The sequence below is a fragment of the Sciurus carolinensis genome, chromosome 1, assembly GCF_902686445.1.
Source record: "Sciurus carolinensis chromosome 1, mSciCar1.2, whole genome shotgun sequence".
Taxonomy (NCBI): Eukaryota; Metazoa; Chordata; class Mammalia; order Rodentia; family Sciuridae; genus Sciurus; species Sciurus carolinensis.
This window is the reverse complement of record NC_062213.1, coordinates 146,507,374-146,528,070: the sequence shown is the minus strand read 5'-3', so window position 1 is coordinate 146,528,070 and position 20,697 is coordinate 146,507,374. Positions and strand designations below refer to the sequence as shown.

The 20,697-nt window shown below is 36.1% G+C and overlaps 1 protein-coding gene across 1 annotated transcript in view; it reads left to right on the top strand.

Annotated features, from left to right (window-relative positions):
- The window catches only part of Msh4 (mutS homolog 4), an 88,060-nt gene extending 76,754 nt beyond the window's left edge, over positions 1 to 11,306 (top strand). The window contains exons 18-20 of the mRNA XM_047519661.1: positions 4,861 to 5,035; positions 6,737 to 6,825; positions 11,112 to 11,306. Coding sequence (XP_047375617.1) covers positions 4,861 to 5,035; positions 6,737 to 6,825; positions 11,112 to 11,306 — 459 coding nt within the window. The remainder of the gene's footprint in view (positions 1 to 4,860; positions 5,036 to 6,736; positions 6,826 to 11,111) is intronic.
- Positions 11,307 to 20,697: the final 9,391 nt, after the last annotated feature.

Genomic DNA, 20,697 nt, shown 5'->3' with positions numbered 1-20,697 from the left:
GTAAGGATGCTGGCTTTCAGCTTCCTGTAATTTCAGGACACCCAAAATATCACTGCAGTTCACTAGTCAGAAGTGGGACTTATGAAGGTCAGGTGATCAATGAAATTATAGCTTAAACCTGTCTCACAGTGATCCCAGTGAGTCCTCAAACTTATTCTGTGGTTATTTCTCCAGTTCTGTAATGCCTAATTAAAATATGCAAGACAACTGGAAAAATCTTTACATTGGTTCCCAGACCTGTGACTTGAGGGAAATTATAGTGGCAAAAGGCCAAATGAAAGCCAACAGAACTACAAGTATTCCTAATGGTGGACAACTCCAGCACTATAGTCTCTTTCTGGGATATCTCTTAAATACAATCATGAAAGGAAATCCATCCTCTCAATAGAAGAACTTCAAGCAGTGCACCAGGTTGATCACTCTTCCTGGAAGGAAAACGGCCAGATATGCAACTATATATTGATTCATGGACTGCAGGCAGTGGTTTGGCTGCATAGTCAAGACCTTGGAATATGATCAAACAATTGATGACAAGGAAATTTGGGGATGTAGTGTGAACAGACTTCTGAGGATGGACAAAAAAAAAAAATGTATTTGTGTCCTGTTGAATGCCTACCAAAGAGTGACCTCAGCAGAGGATGATTTTAATAATCAAGTGCATAGGATGATCTGTTATGTGGATACAAGTATTATGGTTTGCATATGTGGTATCCCTCCAAAGCTCATGTGTGAGAGAATACAAAACATTCAGAAGTGAAAGGATTAAAGAGCTATAACATAATCTGTGAATTAATCCTCTCGAATATATTAACTGGGTGAAAACTATAGGTAAGTAGGATATGACTGGAGGAAGTATGTCACTGGGAGCATGCCTTTGGGGTTGATATTATATCCCTGGTGAACAGAGCTCCCTCTCTTTTCTGACTGTCATGTTCTGAACTGCTTTCCTCTACCACTCTTCCAGCATGATGTTCTGCCTCACCTTGGGCCCAGAGCTAGGAGCCAGACAGTCAGTCATTGATTGAATCTCTGAAATTGTGAATCTCTGAAATTTCCTTCTCTAAGTTGTTTCTGTAAGGTATATTGGGCACAGCAACAACAACAACAACAACAACAAAAACTGACTAAAACAACCAATTAGCTTCTTTTCCCAGACATCTCTGTCATTATCATCCAATGGGCTCATGAACAAAGTAGCCATGATAGGAGGAATGGAGGTCATACATGGATTCAGCAACATGGGATTTTACTTACCAAGACCAACTCAGCTTCAACCACTGTTAAGTGTTCTGTCTGCCAGCAGCAGAGATCAACATGATATCCCCAATAAGGAACCATTCCTTGGAATGATCAACCAGTTCCCAGTGACAGGTTGATTACACTGGTTCACTTCCATCATGTTCTTACTGCAGTATATACTCTTGATACGGATTTGCCTTTTATACATGTCATGCTTCTGCCAAAATTACCATCTGTGGACTTACAGAATGCTTTATCTACCATCATGATATTTCACACAGAATTGCTCCTGATCAACTCCATTCACAATAAATGCAGTGTTGCAAAGAACCTTGGAATTGACTGTTTTTACCATGTTCTTCACCATCCAAAGTAACTACCTTCACAGAATCATGGTATGGCCTTTTGAAGACTCAGTTATAGCACCAGGTAGATGGCAGTACCTTGCAATACTGGGTAAGGTTCTCCAGAAGACTGTATGTGTTCTAAGTCAGCTTCCAATATATGATGCTATTTCTCCCATAGCCTAGATTCATGAGTCCAAGAATAAAAGAGTGAAAATGGAAAAGACATTGCTCATTATTATCCCTAGTAACCCCCAAGCAACATTTTTGCTACTTGTTCTTGCAACCTTGTACTCTGTTGGCATAAACATCTTAATTACAAAGGGAATAATGCTTCCTCCAGGAGACACAATTATTTTGACCTGAAGTTAAGGCTCTTCCTCTACTACTTTGAGTTCCTCATGTCTCTAAATCAAAGAAGGGAGGCAAAGAAGGGAATTACTCTGCTGACTGGAGTGATTGATCCTGATCACCAAAGGGAAACAGTACTACTCCACAATGTGAGGATGAGGAGTCTGTCTGGAATACCAGAGATTCCTTAGGGTATCTGTTTGTAAATTATGAGCTGTGATTAAAGTTGATGAAAAGCTATAGCAATCCAATAGAGGAAGAACTATGGTTGGCCAAGACCCCTCATTAATGAAGATTTGAACCATGCTAGCAGGTAAAGAACCATGACTAACTAAGGTGCTTCCTGAAGATAATGGGATTATTGAATAAGTACTAGAAGCAGCTATGACCATGTTACCAGTTATAATTATGAAGAGTACAATTATGATTTTCCCTTCTTTTATGTTATGAATGTTTGTGCATAAATACACATATATTTAGCAGACATCTTTATTTTTTCCTCTCATTTCCAATCAGGTAACAAAATATATTGACTTAATACCATAGGATTTAAACATTGCTAATTTTACATCATAGTTTTTAAAATACATTTTTGTTTTTGTTTTATTGGTGCTGAACTCAGGGCCTTGTGCATGCTAAGAATGCACTCTACCACAGAGCTACATCTATGGTACCCATCATAGTTTTTAAAGTATAAGACACAAAGAGAAGAATAAACTTCTCTTGAAGATTTTTACCTCCTCTTTTGGGGAAGTAGTTAATGTATTCATGGCGGTTCTCAAGATAGTTGTATCATCTTAGGTGAAATTATGACCTTATTGTTATCTTCACTTGGAGATGAAATATGGTGTAGGGAGATATGTATTGATATCAAGTTGACAAGGGGTGGACTTGTAGTTAGTTTTATATGTCAACTTGACTGGGTCACAAGTTGCTGTGACATTTGGTCCAACACTTTTCTGGGTATGTCTGTAAGGATAGTTCTGGAGGTCATGAACATTTGAATTATAGACTGAATAAACAGATGGCCCTCCAATATGGGTAGGTCCCATATAATAAATTAAAAGCCTGAATAGAACAAAAATATTGACTCTCTTAAGAGTCCTGAGAAGCTTTTTTTTGACTGCCTTCAGTCTGGAAGGTGAGTTCTTTTCTGCCACCAACCTAAAAATGAAACATCTGCTTTTTCTGGATCTAGAATCTGCTAGCATTCAGACTAGAACTACATCATTGGCTCTCCTGGATCACCAACTTGCCAACCACAGCTCTTGGAACTTGTCGGCCTCTATAATTATAAGTCAGTTCCTATCTGGGCATGGGTTGCATACCTATAATCCCAGCAACTCAGGAGGGTGAGGCAGGAGGATCACAAAGGCTCAGTAGGAATGCAAAACCCTAGTGGTACTCTCTGGGATCTAAGAATAAAACCTTTAGTGACAGGTCTGAATATGTTTTTCTATTATAAGTAATTTAGTAAACATATAATATTGGTACTTACTTTTAAGGAGCTTAATTATTATTTTTTTAAACTTATTATCCTCAATGCCTAGCACAATGTTTGCAATATATAGATCCTGAATAGTTATCTGTTAAGTTGTACTAATGTAAAATAGAGTTTACAAAGTTACTATAGTAGATAGGTTAGACACATAATTTTTAAGAATATTGTTATTGGGGTACATAATAACAATGTACCCCATTTGTGTACAATGAATCAAAATGCAGTCTGTAAATAATTAAAAGCTAAATAAAAATATAAATAAAAAAGAAATTTAAATAAAGAATTCATATAATTAATCAGAAAAAAAAAGAATATTGTTATTGAACATAGTCCCTAGCTTTTAAATAGTTCATTCCAGTAATCAAGGACTAACCCTTGCTCTTTTATATCAACTTGTTCTCAAGAACTCTCTCCAGGAGACCAGCATTGATTTTTTTCTAGGGGCAGTGACCTAATTACCTCCCACTAAGCCCTACCTCTTAAGTGTTCCTTCACCTTCACCTTCCAGCATTGCCACACTGAGGAACAAGCTTTTAACAGCTCATAAGGGGACACACTCACTATCCAAATTATTAGCAAGTTATATACAAAACCTTTTCTTCCCTCCCTTGCTACCCGTCTTCCATTGTTGTACCATTTTGCAACCAAATATCTTTTCTCCCTCCTTCCCCACCTTTTTTTGTGGTGCTGGGGAAAAAACCCAGAGCTTTGTGCATACTAGGGAAGAGCTCTACCAACTGAGCTCTCCAGTCCCCAGCCAAATATTTTAACTATTTTATTACTCAGTTTTCCACTGATCATCTATTTCTTTTCTCATTGGTAATATCCTAAAACATAATCAATTATGAAAATCCTGTTTATTTTCACAGAAGTAAAAAAACTTCGTAGTTTTGATTGATCCCCAGCACCACAAAACAAAAAACAAACAAACAAAAAAATCACATCTTTGGGAATTTTGAGATACCTAAAAGCAATCCATTGATTACAATTTTCAAAAACTTACAGGAAGGGAAACTACTTTCAAAGTGGAGTTTTTAAAAGTTGGAGGAAATGATTTTATTGTGTGTGTGGGTTATTTCCCTACTAAGTGATTTCCTCAGTTAACAGTTTTGTTTTTGGTAAACATCTTTTCAATATCTTCAGATATATTTCTTATGATTTTAATTTTAGATTTGTTCTCTTTTCCATAAAGTACCATACATATATATGTGCAAAAATAATAAAAATGTTCCTTCACTGAATATAAAATTTCAAAACCCTTTAAGATGGATTGAGCGTGTTAGCCTCCACATTATTAGTTTCATTCCTTTATCTTTGTCAAACTATTTAGAAAATGAAATTAAAATTTCATGTTTAAATAGTTACAATTGAATTTTCTAGTTCACTTGAAATGCACTAATATTCATTGTCTTTTATGTATTCTAGGCATTTACACTGTTTGCTACACATTTCCTGGAACTATGTCATATAGATGTCTTGTATCCTAATGTAGAAAACATGCATTTTGAAGTTCAGCATGTAAAGAATGCTTCAAGAAATAAAGAAGCAATTTTGTATACTTACAGACTTTCTAAGGGACTCACAGAAGAAAAAAATTATGGTATCACATATATAAATTTTACATTGAAACATTTTACATTCTCTTCAGACAAACTTTTTTCTCCCCTTTTCTTGACTATCAATCTAAACAAACTTCTTTCTTAGTTTTTTTTTTTTCTTGTGAGTGTGTGTGTGAATGTTTTTATGCCCTAAGACTATATTTCCTATGTCAAACTCACATTATATATCTGTTATACTTGTTCATATAAGTTCATATAAGTTGAAAAGTAAGATATACCATATATATACATATATAAATACATGATATTTACAAATATATACCATATAAGTTTATATATATGTACATACACACACATATATGTAATTTTTTAATTTATATAAATTTACGTGAACAAGTAACTGTAGAAATATGAGATATGAAAGCCCTAGAAGTATTAGTTTCTACTCTTACAAAAACGTAATTAAGTTTATAATTGCAAGTTAAATATTAAATTGAAAATTGTACATTTCCTACACACACTATCAGGAGCAGGGTTCTTCAGTTTTCTTCAATTCCAGAGTATTTAATAATTATATGAGAATTCTTACCAAACTATATGATATTCCTAAAGTTTATTAGATACTTTCTATGTAAATAATTATGTGACATGTACAATCATCACAGATTAAGAGAATTTTCAGTTGACCCATACATATAAGTTTCAAAAAATCATGTTAGCTATGGATGTGACTGACCCCTGTAAGGAAAAATAAAGTATCTTGTTTTACTTTTTGAAATGGTAAATCAATCAGAGAACTTATTTGTATCATATGTCTAATCTTTGTAAACCTCAGTTTCACTATTTATGAAATAGGGATAATTTTCCATATTATGTAGAGTGATGAAGATTCAATGAATTATCAAAAGTCAACTGCCTAGCATAGTATCTGGCAACGAGTAACTTCTCAGGAAATATTGTCATTGCTTCTAAAGCAACAAATACAATAAACTATTGGCACACAGTAGAGTGCCTACATGGCATTTATATAATAAAATTAAGCTTTAAAAAGACAAGAATAACAGTTTATTCTTTGAATTTACCTAAAGAGTGGTCACCTACCATTTTATCTTCTGAAAAATTCCAATCTCATGGATCTGCTAGAGGAACATACAGCTGTAGGGTTGTCCCTGTGACTAGACTTGCTCATCACTTAAAAAACCCACATGTCCTTCCATCTTTTATTAACCAACTATTTAGTTTGTTTGTTTTGGTACTAGGTATTGAACCCAGGGATGCTTAACCACTGAGCCACAGCCCCAGACCTTTTTTATTTTATGTTTTGAGACAGGGTCTCACTAAGTTCTTATTAAGTTGCTAAGGCTGGCTTTGAACTTTTGGTAGTTCTGCCTCAACCTCCTGAGCTGCTGGGATTACAGGCATGAACCACCATGACCAGCAACCAACTGCTTTTGTTATTGGAATATTAATGTTATTATTTCCTAGTTACCTCTTTTCCTTCTTGCTGTCTCAGAGATGTATTGAGGGGGTAATTGATACTCTTATTTGCTTTAGACAAGCAATTAAATCTAATAATTGGTAAATTGTCATCCAAAACTTAATTTTGAGAATTGTTGAGTAGTTCAGAAATGCTTGTAGAAGGGAAATTTAAATCTGTGAAGAAAATATTAATGTCAGATAAAAGATACATAAGAATACCAGAAATAACTATTTTGAAGCTATTTTTTTATATATAATTTTAGGTTTAAAAGCAGCAGAGGTATCATCACTTCCACAATCAATTGTCATGGATGCCAAAGAAATCACAACTCAAATTACAAGACAAATTTTGGTAAAAACCATTTCAGCAATAAGAATTGTTTGTTTTTCAAATCAAAGAAAATGTTTTTATCGTACTTTCTGATTATGGCTCTGACCTAAACGTATAGTAATAGTAATAATTAAAATAATTATTTAAAATATAAAGCTTAATTATTAAGCAAAGAAAATTATTTTTATTTCTCAAAACATTTTTGATTTGACCTATTATGGCTTTCCCCAGCACATTAGCTACTAAGAAAGAAGAATTCAACAGCTCAGTTTCTGTATTAATTATTTGCTAACTGAATTTATAATGAGAAAATAAGTATTTAAAATGGGCACTAAAAATAAAAATCATATGCACAACATTTGTATTTTTATAGTTTTATTAATTTTACATAGCATTGAAAATAAGAAATGAAGTAGTAAGTTCTTTCTAATAAATGATAAATAGGAAAAGTATTAGTTTCACTGTCATTTTTACAGGTTTACAGAGGTTAAGTGACTTGCTACAAAGTTGTATATCCCACACTAAAAGCACATCTGTTGACTCAGAAAATTGGAAATCTTTTTCATTTTTCAAATTGGCTTGCTTTATAGTGTTTCAAAAAATCTAATGTTAAAAAAAAAAAAAAGAAAGAAAGGAAAAGAAAAAAGAAACCCAGTGTGTTCAGTAAGTTGAGCTAGGTGCAGTGTGAAATTTCTTCAGTAATAGTTTTCTTTCACCCTTTTTAAACCTGCCTTCCATTTTTTTTATTGCATTCTTACCTTCTCTGATTTCCTGGACTGTCCCTGTGACTTCACTTGCCTAATTACCCACTGGAATCCCTTCCTCAGTAATTTTGTCAGTGTTCTCATTCTGAAGTACCTCTCATTCCACAATTCTTCAGATTTCATCTTGCCAAATTCCCATAATAGGCCACCTCTTCACTAGCCTTTATAAGCTTTGACTTTCCTAGTGATATTTGAAAAATTTCTAGACAGCCTAATTTTATGCACTATAAAATTCTTACATTCTAATTTTAGTGGAATATTTGACTGAATAATTTTTTTCTTCTCCTTTTATTGATCTCTATGACTCCTTTACTGTAATTGTTTCAAAATATTTCCACTCTTTGTGAGCTCTTGTTGCACAATTCCTGCAAAATTCTGTACTGGGAATTTTTACTTTTCACCCATGTCCTATCCCTCCTATTTTAAGGAAAAAGATTGCTTTTCAGGCTTTTTAAAATTAACTTTTCTATCTTCTTTCCTTTTGAATAAATTATTATTTCTGTTTCTTCTCTTTTGCCTACTTTTTCTTTTCTTCACTGAGATTTCCTTTTTCTATGAATATGCTCCTCTCCTGCTTAAATTATTTTCCCATTTCTCTTTCTTTTAATTTTAAAAAAAATATACATATATATATGGGCTGGGGTTGTGGCTCAGTGGTAGAGCACTTGCCTGGCATGTGTGAGGCCCTGGGTTCGATCCTCAGCACCACATATTAATTAATTAATTAATTAATTAATTAAAGGTCCATTGACAACTAAAAAATATTTTTAAATATATATATATTTAGTTGTAGGTGAACACCATACCTTTATTTTATTTTTATGTAGTGCCAAGGATCGAACCCAGGGCCTCGCTCATGCTAGGCAAGCATGCTGTCACTGAGCCACAACCCCAGCCCTGCATTTCTCTTTTTACTGAAAACTCAGAGGTAATCTATACTTTCTTTTTCTGCTACCCACTTGTACTCTTAATCTTATTATCAATATTTTGAAACTTTTTTCTTAAATCCCAACTAACTAGAACATCTGTGGCTTTTTATTTTTTTTAAATCACTTCTCATCTTTCCTGATCTCTTTGGCACTTATCACTTCCCTTTCCATAATTCTGTCCTGTCTTGGTTCTGTGGAGTTTTTATCTTATGGATATTTTTATCCTCCTACTTCTTTGATTATTACTTCTTTCCCTTCTTCACTAACAATTTTTCTTTTTACACTTACTAAATATAAATGTTTGTAAGATCATCCCCCACACTTTTTTTAAAATTTGCAGTCTTGGTGATCTCATCCTTTTTCACAGATTCTGTATCACTACTGCTCATCTCCAAATCTATATACATTTCCCCTTGATATCTTAATCTACTTTTTAGGACAAAAATTGAATTACTGCCAGGCTCAGTGGCTCATGCCTGTAATTCCAGTGGCTCAGGAGGCTGAGGCAGGAGGATTGGGAGTTCAAAGCCATCCCTAGCAATAGCAAAACACTAAGGAACTGATTGAGTCCCTGTCTCTAAATAACATACAAAATAGGGTTGGGGATGTGTTTCAGTGGCCAATCACCCCTAAGTTCAATCCCCAGTACCCCAAAAAATAAATGAAAATTGAATTACTTCTTCTGAAAACCCTCTCATCTCTTCACTTTTAATTTCCCAGTGACCTGTAAGAGTCATTTATGGATCCCTCCTCTTAATTACCTCTCATTTTGTCTATGCAATTAGGTTGTCTCTCTTTCCATTACCTCCTGCACACTTCTGCCAGATTATCTTCTAATGTTTATCTCTTATTGTGTTGTTTGCCTACTCAGAAACTTTCAGTCATTTCTTAACATCATAAAAGTTGAACTCCTTTAGCCTAGTGTTAAAAGTCTTCTATAATTATTTCTCAAAATATACTTTTAAGATTACCTACGTTAGAATCACCTGGGATGTTTGGTACATCTTAGATTTTTAAGGGTCTCAGGAATTTGCTTTTTTCTTTTTAAACCAGTCCTTGGATATTCTGAAGTTTGTTGAGTATTGTTTTAAGATCTTCCCTTTGTTTGCTACACAAACTTTACATCATTTCACTCAATTTTGCATAATCTATATTTGTCTTGTTGAATCACTTGTCATTTCATCACTTTGACTTGATTATGTACTGTGCATTCTAATGTGCTTTTTCTAGCTGTTTCTTCTATGCAGAACACCCTCCCTTCTAGGCATTTCTACTCTCAGGATTCATTCCAAATATCTCATTTAATTTAAGCTTCTCTTGATGTGATCTAGAAGTGAGCTTCCCTTTCTCAGAACATTTTGTATTGCTCTTATGGGACTTACTGTAAGTGCCATAATAAATTGCTTAAAATAAGCCTTTTCACCAGAAGACCACAAGCTCCTTGAGTTCTGGTATGATGTAAGTTTCACATTTTGTATCCTCCATAAACATATAAACACAAGCTTTGGGGTCTGGAACATAGATAATAATAAATACACAAAATATGTTATTTAAATAATAGACTAATTGCTAGTTAACTAATGTATCAAGTAGAAACATGGGTGAATACATGATAATCTCAGGGAATTTTACTCATCTTTCCCTATAGTAAAAGTAGGAAAATATTTGGATTCCTTGCTATTGGGAAAGAGTTGACAGCATTGCATTTCTGGGAGACTCACCAAGATTTTTCATAAATAGTTAAGATTGAAAATGTTGCTTATTCTATCTAGCACAGGCTAAGGTCTGAATTAAGAATTTTCCAGCTATATTCCCAATCATGAAGTACTATTCAAAAATGGACTATATAAAGACCTTCCAAATTCCCATTTTAAACATTATTTCTTAGGTATCCTTAAGTATAGTTTGTTACGAATTAAGACCTACTTTCAAATAGCTATTTATGTTGTTTATTTTTAAAATGTACTGTGTCCCTCCATGAATATTTTCTCTTAGACTCCAACAATTTCTACATGGAGCTCCTTTAGGGGTAAGCAAGTCTGTCTGTCAGTTTATATATTTAGAAATTAAAATCAGATACAGCATAGTGGTATATTTGGGCAACATTAAAATTATGATTACTACATAGCAATGAGTAGTGCTATTTTCCCATACATTTTTAATGAAAAAGTATTTGTAGAACCTCTCTCTGCTGAATTTTCTATTATTTTTTGGTATTGTATTGAGGAATTTGACTTATTTAATGGAAATTTTTTTCATTGAAAAGTGATATTTAAGGGTTCAAGGATCTGTCATAAAGTAGTAAATGCTCATGAGAAATTTCATTCTCCCAAAAATACTTTCTTTTTTTTTTTCATTTAGAAACACTTTTCAAGGATATAAGGATTGGTCATAAAGTAGCAAATGCTCATGAGAAATTTCATTCTTCCAAATAGTATTTCATTCTTCCAAATAGAATTTTTGAAATTTCTTCTGGTATACTATTTGCTAGTTGGATGGAATTGATTCTTACCCTTGAGTTCCATATTTCTATGAAGTTAGAACAATGTCAAACTATGATTTGAATAAAATTGTGTTTATATTTTAATTTTTATATATGTATATTTAATAACAGCAACACCAAAGGAGTACCCCTGAGATGGCAAGACAGAGAGCTGTTTATCATCTAGCCACAAGACTTGTTCAAACTGCTCGAAATTCTCAATTGGATCCAGACAGTTTGCGGATGTATTTAAGTAATCTCAAGAAGAAATATGAAGATGATTTATACAGAGCTGAGCAAGTTCCAGGAAAGACTGAAGAAAAATAACAAGTCATATCTCATACTAATGAAATAATATATCTTAATATGAGGAACCTTAAATTAATTTATCTCCTAAGAACAAAAGAAAATATTTGCCAAATTTTATATTTTAATTAAAAATCACATTATATTAACCTCAGAATTTTTATCTAAATACTCTAAAATGAGAAAAATTTGCTGTTTTAATTTAACAAATGAGAACTCTGTAAAGGAATGATCTTTATGTTAGAAAAAAGTAAAATGTATAACTTTCTCATTTATGAAAATCACATTACTGTTTATTTGCATTTACAAGTTATAATTTAAAATATTATAAATACCTTAACTTTTAAAAAATCCTTTTTTATTAGAGCTGGAAAATTGAGGTTTTTTTTAAACATTCTATTCTGAAGTAATAATACCCTATAACTCCTATGACTCAACAATTTCTTAATTAGTACCCTTAGATTCCAACTCAAGATGGTTCTGATGTTTATTAGAATGATACTGAGAATTTTAAAGTACTCTTTTGTACATTCTAGAGGTAGAAATAAGCACTTCATAATGTTTAATCCTTTTAATTTTCCAGACATCCAGGAGTTCAATTTTTACTCACTGATTTTCTCCTTTTTTTCTAATTTTTGTCTTGGTCATCTTTATTAGGTAAATAAAAGGCAGTAAAAAGGAAGTATTGTATTTTTTATTTACCCCATTTGTTGTTTCACAAAGGAGCTGTTTTTTTCAGAGGCATGTGGCTTATACCACCATTTCTGAGTTTATCCAAAGGTTATTCTTATTTTATAAATGGATAGGAAAAAAACAGTTATTCAGTAACTAGAAAGAGTTTTCTCAAGCATCTTATTTCTATACTTTTAACTCAGTAGGTGACTTATTCACATAATTTCAGTCTAAAGGCCTAATGTAAGGAAGTTATTCTTTTCCTTGGGCAACTGTTTGTCAGTTTTCTGTTGCTGTAACTAAATACCTTAGAAAATCAACTAAAGGAGGAAAGGTTTATTTTGGTTTATGATTTCAGAGATTTTAGTCAATAGTTGACTGGTTCTATTGCTCTCAGCCTATGGGAGACTGATCATCATGGTGAAAGGGTATGGAAGAGCAAAGCTGCTCACCTCATAGTTGCCCAGAAGCACAGAGTGAGTGAGGAAGGACCCTGGAACATGATATATCCTTTAAGGATATGCATTTAGAAACCAATTTCCTCCAACTACATTCTACCTTCTAAAGTTTCCACCACCTCCAATAATGCCATCAAATTACAAATCCATCAATGGATTAATCCACTGATGAAGTTACAGTGCTTGTGATTCAATCACTTCCCCAAAGTCTCAACTCTGAACACTGCTGCATTGGGGTCCAAACCTTCAACACAGGAGCCTTGGGGGAAAATTCAAATCATAACAGGAACTAAGTAGCTGGAAATCAGGGTATACATTTGAACCATTTATTCAATAACTGTAGTATCAATAGTAATTGAACCAAAAAAATTATTCATAGACCGATTAAGGCCTTATTTTTGTTGACATGCATATTACATTTTATAAGATTTAAATTTATTGATTTTTTTAAACTCTCCCAGCATTTTAATATTAGTAGCCTGATACATTGGAAAAGTTATAATTTAAATGACATACATATTCTTTGAAAAAGTACAGGTAAATTAGTGTTTTACATTCAATATATATTAAATGTCTTGTTAGACTACTTATATTCCCTATTGTCATGTTTTAGAAAAATCACTGTATTTGAATTTTAACATTAGCCATATTTTAATTCAGAGTCTTAGTAATGAATTATATTTTATGTGATCATTCCTAAAGAGAGTTAGATAATTTAGGCTTGTGACAAATTTCTGAAAGACATGGAGGAGGAAAAGGTCATGGCAGATTGGGAGAGTGGGAAAGAAAATGTAAGAAGCAATAAAATGCAGAAGGGGAATAGGCAGTAGAAAAACAAGACAAGCAGAAACAGGTGCAAAGTATCAGACATGCTGAATATCATTTCTTCAAATGTATTAGCTTCCTTGTAGAATTAACCCTAATATTAGGTTCCTCTAAACTTTTAATATTTTTTTATCAGTTGAAGCTTTTGATGCAAAATTGCAGCCAACTGATTAATCCCTTTTATTTTTGATTTGAGATACTAAAATAGAAATAGACATATCTTCTTAAAATCAAATTATTCTTTCTTGAACTATTTTATGTGTAGCAGAAACATACCAAAAAGCAAATCAAAGGAAGATATAATTATGTCATGAAGAGAGGTGAATACAGGGGGGACAATCCATTCTTTAATTTTCAGATCTATTTGTTCTGTTTTTCAGTTTTTTGTCTTTTTTCGAAAGAAGATCATTATATCATATTCCAGTCTTTGACATAAATGCCTATAATGTTTTTGTAGTAACTTCTTTAACTTCCACCTGAAAGCCACTTTTAAAATATTTTTATTTGTTTTAACTAGTTTTACATGACAGCAGAATACATTTTGATTCATTGTACACGAATGGAGCACAACTTTTCTCTTTTTATACACGACGTAGAGTCCATACCATTCACGTAATCATACAAGTGCTTAGGTTAATGTCAATCTCATTTCACTATCTTTCCCACCCTCTGGCCCCCTTTCCCTCCCTTCACTCCCCTCTGCCTAATCCAAAGTTCTCCCATTCATCCTCCCCCATTTTGGATCAGCATCCACATGTCAGAGAAAACATTCGGCTTTTGGTTTTTTGGGATTGGTTTATTTTGCTTAGCATGATACTCTCCAACTCCACTTACTTGCAAATGCCATAATTTTATTCTCCTTTATGGCTGAGTAATATTCCATTGTGTATATGTACCACATTTTCTTTATCCATTCATCTATTGAAGGGCATCTAGGTTGGTTCCATGGCTTAGCTATTCTGAATTAAGCTGCTATAAATATTGATGTGGCTACATCACTGTACTATGCAGATTTTAAGTCTGGGGTATACACCAAGGAGTGGGATAACTGGATAAAATGGTGATTCCATTCCAGTTTTTCAATCTCCATACTGCTTTCCAGAGTGGCTGTACCAATTTGCAACCCCACCAGCAATATGTGAGTGTACCTTTTCCCCCACATCCTCACTAACACTTTTTGTTGCTCGTATTCTTGATCATTGCCATTCTGACTAGAGATGGTATCTTAGTTTTGATTTGCATTTCTCTAATTACTAGAGATGTTTTTCATATATTTGTTGATCAAGTGTATATCTTCTGTGAAGTGTCTGTTCAGTTCCTTAGCCCACTTATTGACTAGGTTATTTGTTTTCTGGTGTTAAGTTTTTGAGTTCTTTATTTATCCTGGAGATTAATGCTCTATCTGATGTGTGTGTGTGACAAAGATTTTCTCTCACTCTGTAGGCTCTCTTTTCATATAATTGTTTCCTTTGCTTAGAAGAAGCTTTTCAATTTGAATCCATCCCATTTGTTGAGTCTTGATTTTATTTCTTGCACTTTAGGAGTCTTGTTGAGGAAGTCAGGTCCTAAGCCAACATGATGAAGATTGAGTCTGCTTTTTCTTCTAGGATCTCTGGTCTAATTCCTAGGTCCTTGATCAATTTTGAGTTGAGTTTTGTGCAGGGTGAGAGATAGGGATTTAATTGCATCTTGCTGCATATGGATTTCCAATTTTCCCAGCACCATTTGTTGAAGAGGCTATCTTTTCTCCAATGTACTTTTTGGCACCTTTGTCTAGTATGAGATAATTGTATTTATGTGGGTTTGTCTCTGTGCCTTCTATTCTGTATCTTTGGTCTACCTGTCTATTTTGGTGCCAATACTATGCCATTTTTGTTACTATTGCTCTGTAATCATAAGCCAATTCTTGGGGGGCCAAGATGGCGGACTAGAGGGCGGCTGCATTTCACGCTGCTCCAGGACGCAAGATTCAAAAGAGGAGATAGTGAGAGACTTGGGACCAACTCAAAGCTGCCGGGTGAGTCTCTCCTGTTGGGGAGGCGTCCCGGATGGGGCGGTAGCCCCGGAACGCAGGGAATTTGTGAAGTGGAGTTGCTCGGCGAGACGCCCCTCCCCCCACTGGAGCGGTAAACACGGACAACTGGGATCATCATAGAGGAGGCGGCTCAGCATAGCGCTTGGACTCGAGCAGCCGCTGGGGCTCCGGGCGGCTGCCTGGGGAGGAGCTGCGTGGCGAGCTGTTTGGACCCAGAGTGACCGCTTCCGAACACCGGGGGGTTGCCCGGAGGAGGAGGAGAGGCCCGGCGGGTCGCTTGGGTCTAGGAGTGACTGCATCAGAGCCACGGGCGGTTGCCAGAGGAGGAGCTGCGTGGTGAGCTGTTTGAACTCAGAGTGGGCGCTCCTGAGCGCCGGGGGACTGCCCGGAGGAAGAGGAGGAGCGCAGCGGGACGCTTGGTCTGGGAGTGACTGCATCAGAGCCACGGGCGGTTGCCAGAGGAGGAGCTGCGTGGTGAACTATTTGAACTCAGAGCGAGCGCTCCTGAGTGCCGGGAGGTTGCCCGGAGGAGGAGGAGGAGAGGAGGAACGCGGCGTGTTGCTTGACCTGGGAGTGACTGCATCAGAGCTGCGGGCGGTTGCCGAAGGAGGAGCTGCGTGACGAGCTGTTTGAACTCGTAGCAGTTGCTCCAGAACACTGGTGGCCTGCCTGGAGGAGGAGAGCGGTGGGACGCTTAGTCTGGGAGTGACTGCATCAGAACCACAGGCGGTTGCCAGAGGAGGAGGCGAGTGGTGAGTTGATTGGACTAAAAGTGACCGCTCCTGAACACCGGTGGCCTGCCTGGAGGAGGAGCGTGGTGAGTCACCTGGTCTCGGAGCCACAGCTCCTGAACACCCGGGGAACTACCCCAAGGAGGAGGAGGAGGAACAGGGCCGGTCACTTGGACTTGGAGTGACTGCCTAGGGCTACGGGTGGTTGGCGGGAGGAGGAGACCCGAAGTGAGTTGTTTGGATTCCTAGTGACTGTGTCGGAAACCGGGCGGCTGTCCGGAGGAGGAGGTGTGTGGCGGGTCTCTGTGTCTCGGAGCTATTGTACGGGGCTCCAGGTGGTGGCTCAGGGGAGGGGCTGCATAGCCAGGCGATTGGTGCAGAGCAGAGTCCCAGAAGCTAGGTGGCTTCTTGCTGGAAGAGACGCACAGAGACACGCCTAGGGGCGGAGCGAAGTTTCCAGGGCAGCGGGCAGATTCTCTGGGATAGGCAGCCTAAGGAGACTCGCCTGCGAAGGGTGAGGCTCCCAGGCCCAGAACGTAGGTCCGGGCCCCTGGGATCGTTGCAGAAGAAGACAGCCCAGCCCAGGTGGTAGTTGTAGATTGAGGGGAACCTCTAGGAGGGCAACTGACTAGCGAGACGTCCCCACCGAGTGACTCTTCCCGGCCGGGGGAGGTTTTCCCACAGGGACGGTAAAGCCAGAGACATAGGCACAAACAGGCCTTGCCTCAGCCCACAGTCTACTTCCCCATTGGATGACCATTGGTCAACAAGTGGAGGCACCTCCGCCCACTAGCAGGGAATATACGCCACCTGAGGGTTACCACACCTAGAGAGGCAGCTTCTTCGTGGAGCTTTGCATTATCAACCTCCTCCAAGACTTCAGGCTACTGAAGGATAAGAGGGGATATACTAACAATCTTCAGGGACATTATAAGTTGATAGAGGAAATCTGCAATATCTTAATGACCCACTGATCCCTGAACAATATGAGAAAAACAAGGGAAGAAAATGCCCCAAACAAATCTAGATGTTACATCAATAAAATCCAACGACAGCATGGCAGAAGAAATGACAGAAAGGGAGTTCAGAATGTACATTATTAAAATGATTAGGGAAGCAAACGATGAGATGAAAGAGCAAATGCAGGCATTGAACGATCGCACCAATCGACAGTTAACAGAGCAAATTCAGGAAGCAAAAGATCATTTCAATAAAGAGTTAGAGATATTGAAAAAAAACCAAACAGAAATCCTTGAAATGAAGGAAACAATAAACCAAATTAAGAACTCCATAGAAAGCATAACCAATAGGATAGAACAGCTGGAAGACAGAACTTCAGATATTGAAGACAAAATATTTAACCTGGAAAACAAAGTTGAACAAACATAAGCCAATTCTTGCTCAGAATTGCATTGGCTATTCTGGGTCTCTTATTTTTCAAATGAATTTCATAATTCCTTTCTCTATTTCCATGAGGAAAGATGTTGAGATTTTAATTGGAATTGCATTGAATCTGTGTAACATTTTTGATAGTATAACCATTTTGACAATATTAATTCTGCCTATCTAAGAGCATGGGAAGATCTTTCTTTAGTGATCTGTAGTTTTCATTGTAGAGGTCTTTCACTTCTTTTGCTAGACTGATTCCCACATATTTTATTTTATTTTTTTTTAGACTATTGTGAATGGGGTAGTTTCCCTAATTTCTTTTTCAGAGGATTCATTACTGATGTTAGAAATGCATTAGATTTATGGGTGTTGATTTTATATCCTGTGACTTTGCTGAATTCATTTATTAGTTCTAGAAGTTTTCTGGTAGACTTTTGGGATCCTCTAAATATAGAATCATGTCATTGGCAATAGTGACAGTTTGAGTTCTTCTTTTCCTATTCATATTCCTTTAGTTTCTTTTGTCTGTCTAATTGCTATGGCTAGAGTTTCAAGGATTATGTTGAATAACAGTTTAATTTCAAGCAATGAAATAGAAGATGCCATCAAAAGCCTACCAACCAAGAAAAGCCCAGGACCAGACAGATTCTCAACTGAGTTCTACAAGGTCTTCAAAGGAGAACTAATACCAATACTCCTCAAAGTATTCCATGAGATAGAAAAGGAGGGAACTCTCCCAAACTCATTCTACAAAGCTAGTATCACCATGATACCAACACCAGGCAGACACATCAAGGAAAGAAGACTTCAGACCAATATCCCTAATGAACATTGATGCAAAAATTCTTAATTCTGGCAAATCGCATACAAAAGCATATTAAAAAGATAGTGCACCATGATTAAGTGATTAAGTGGAGTTCATCCTAGGGATGCAAGCTTAGTTCAACATATGGAAATCAATAAATGTAGTATGTCACATCAATAGACTTAAAAATAAGAACCATGATCATCTCGATAGATGCAGAAAAGGCATTTGACAAAATATAGTACCACTTCATGTTCAAAGCACTAGAAAAAAACATGGGAATAGTAGGAACATACCTCAACATTGTAAAAGCTTTCTATGCTAGGCCCAAGGCCTCAAAGTTATTTTATTAGTTCATTCCGCCTTTCTCCTCATAGGATAAAATCCTGTATAAGGTAGTCTTTTCAAGTCTAGAGTAAAATAAGTGGAAATGGAGAAAGGAAACTTATCTTCATGCTTAGGAAGTAAAGTTTTAATTTTTAAATTTACATAAGTAAAATCAACTTTTCTGGTGTACAGTTTTACCATACGTTATGATTTGGATGTGAGGTGTCCTGCAAAGGCTCATGTGTGAGACAATGCAAAGAGGTTTGGAGGAGAAATGACTGGGTTATAACCTTAACCTAATTAGTGAATTAATCCCTACTGGAGGCAGGTGGGGTGTAGCTGAAGTGGTCCACTCTGGGTATGGCTATTTCTCTCTCCCCTCTCCCCTTTTCCTTCCCTCTCCCCTCTCCCTGTTTACTCCTCTCTCTCCCTGACACTCTTCTCCCATGATATTCTGCCTCGAGAGCTGGGAGGAATAGAGCCTGCCTCCTATAGACTAAGACCTCTGAAACTGTGAGTCTTCCAATAAATTTCCCCCCTCTATAGTTGTTCTGGTCAGATCTTTTAGTTGAAGCAGTGAAAAAACTGACTAAAACACATACTTGCGGATTTATATAACCATCATTACAGTTGAGATATAAAACTCAACCCCAAAATATTACCCTGGTGTTGTCCCTAACTTTAACACACTAACCATAGACCTACTCTTTCTATAGTTTTTTTTCTTTCCAGAATGCCTAGTGGATACCTGCACAGAGTTTATAACCTTGAGATTTACCCGTTATTAGGCCTTTCTATTGCTGACAAAGGTTACATTGAATGTGCCATAGTTTAAGCATTCATTCCTGGAAGGACATGGTTTTTCCAGCTTTCATTAATTATGACTAAATTTACTATAAATCTTCCTATACTGATTTTTGTGGGAGTGTAAATTTTCATTTATCTATATTAAACAGGAAGAAAATCTCTGTCCTATGGTAAGTTATATTAAACTTCATAAGGAGCTGCCAAACTGTTCTCCAGCGTGGTTGTTCTACTTTGTGTTCCCATCAGTCATATATAAGCATTCCAGTTGCTCCTCATGTACCCTAGTATTTGGTATTGTTAGTGCTCTTTCTAAAAATTCAGCCATTCTTATGTATTTAGCAACAATTTGTTGAAAATTTAAAATTATTCTGATAAGTCTTTATCTAGCACTGATGTTTTACTTCTCTTTTTCTTGAATTATGTTTTAGCTTCTTTTAGCCTACTCTCTCTGACAGCACATTTCTAAATCTGTCTCTTCAAGCAATAGTTTTCAGAATAGTCTTACTCTTAGAAAGCCACAAAGGAAATCTAATTCAATAAATATTTACTAAAGACCAGTCAACATATTAGATATTGGGAATACAAAAGATAGGACAGCTAACTTTGAGAACCTCAGAAGTAGTAAAGAGAAAAAACATACATTTGGATATATGTGATAAGTACAATAATGTATTATAGTATATAAACTACCGTCACAAAGAGTATTATCTCTGTGGGTTCAAGGGAATTTAAAGAATAAAATATGTCTAATGTTCAGGAAGGAACAGACATTTTAGATAACAGGATCAGCAAGGACATGAAAACAGTAAGTAGTTTGGCTTCACTGGAGGACAGAGTGCCCAAGAGAGTAACAAAGGATGAAGCTGTGTGCTTCCTATCAATTTCTCCTATAAACCTCTGTAGAGTTTTAAGGTGTTTTTGTTGTTGGATAGTGGGGAAGGGGTGATGGTGGTGAGAGTGGGGGGTGTATGACATGATTAGGTTTTCATTTAATAAGATCACCTGGGTGGTAGTATGAATATGGTGTGTGAGGTGAAGAGACAGGAGAGGGTAGAATGACTGGTGAGGAATAGAAGACATTAACTTGAAAAATATAGAATAGATTTAGTGACAGATCTGATTTTTTAGTGAGAAGTTGTTATCTGTTGAATTTTGTCTCCCTCAACATATATATTGATGTTCCAACCCTCAGAACCTCAACATGTGATCTTATTTGGAGATGGAATAACTGCAAAGGAAAATAGGGTCATCATATAAAATGAACCTCAAACAAAAATAAAAACTTTCATGAAGTTAATAGTTTATTAACTTCTAAGCGATACAATGGTGAGCATCTTTTAAGGACTTAAGATAAAGATGCATA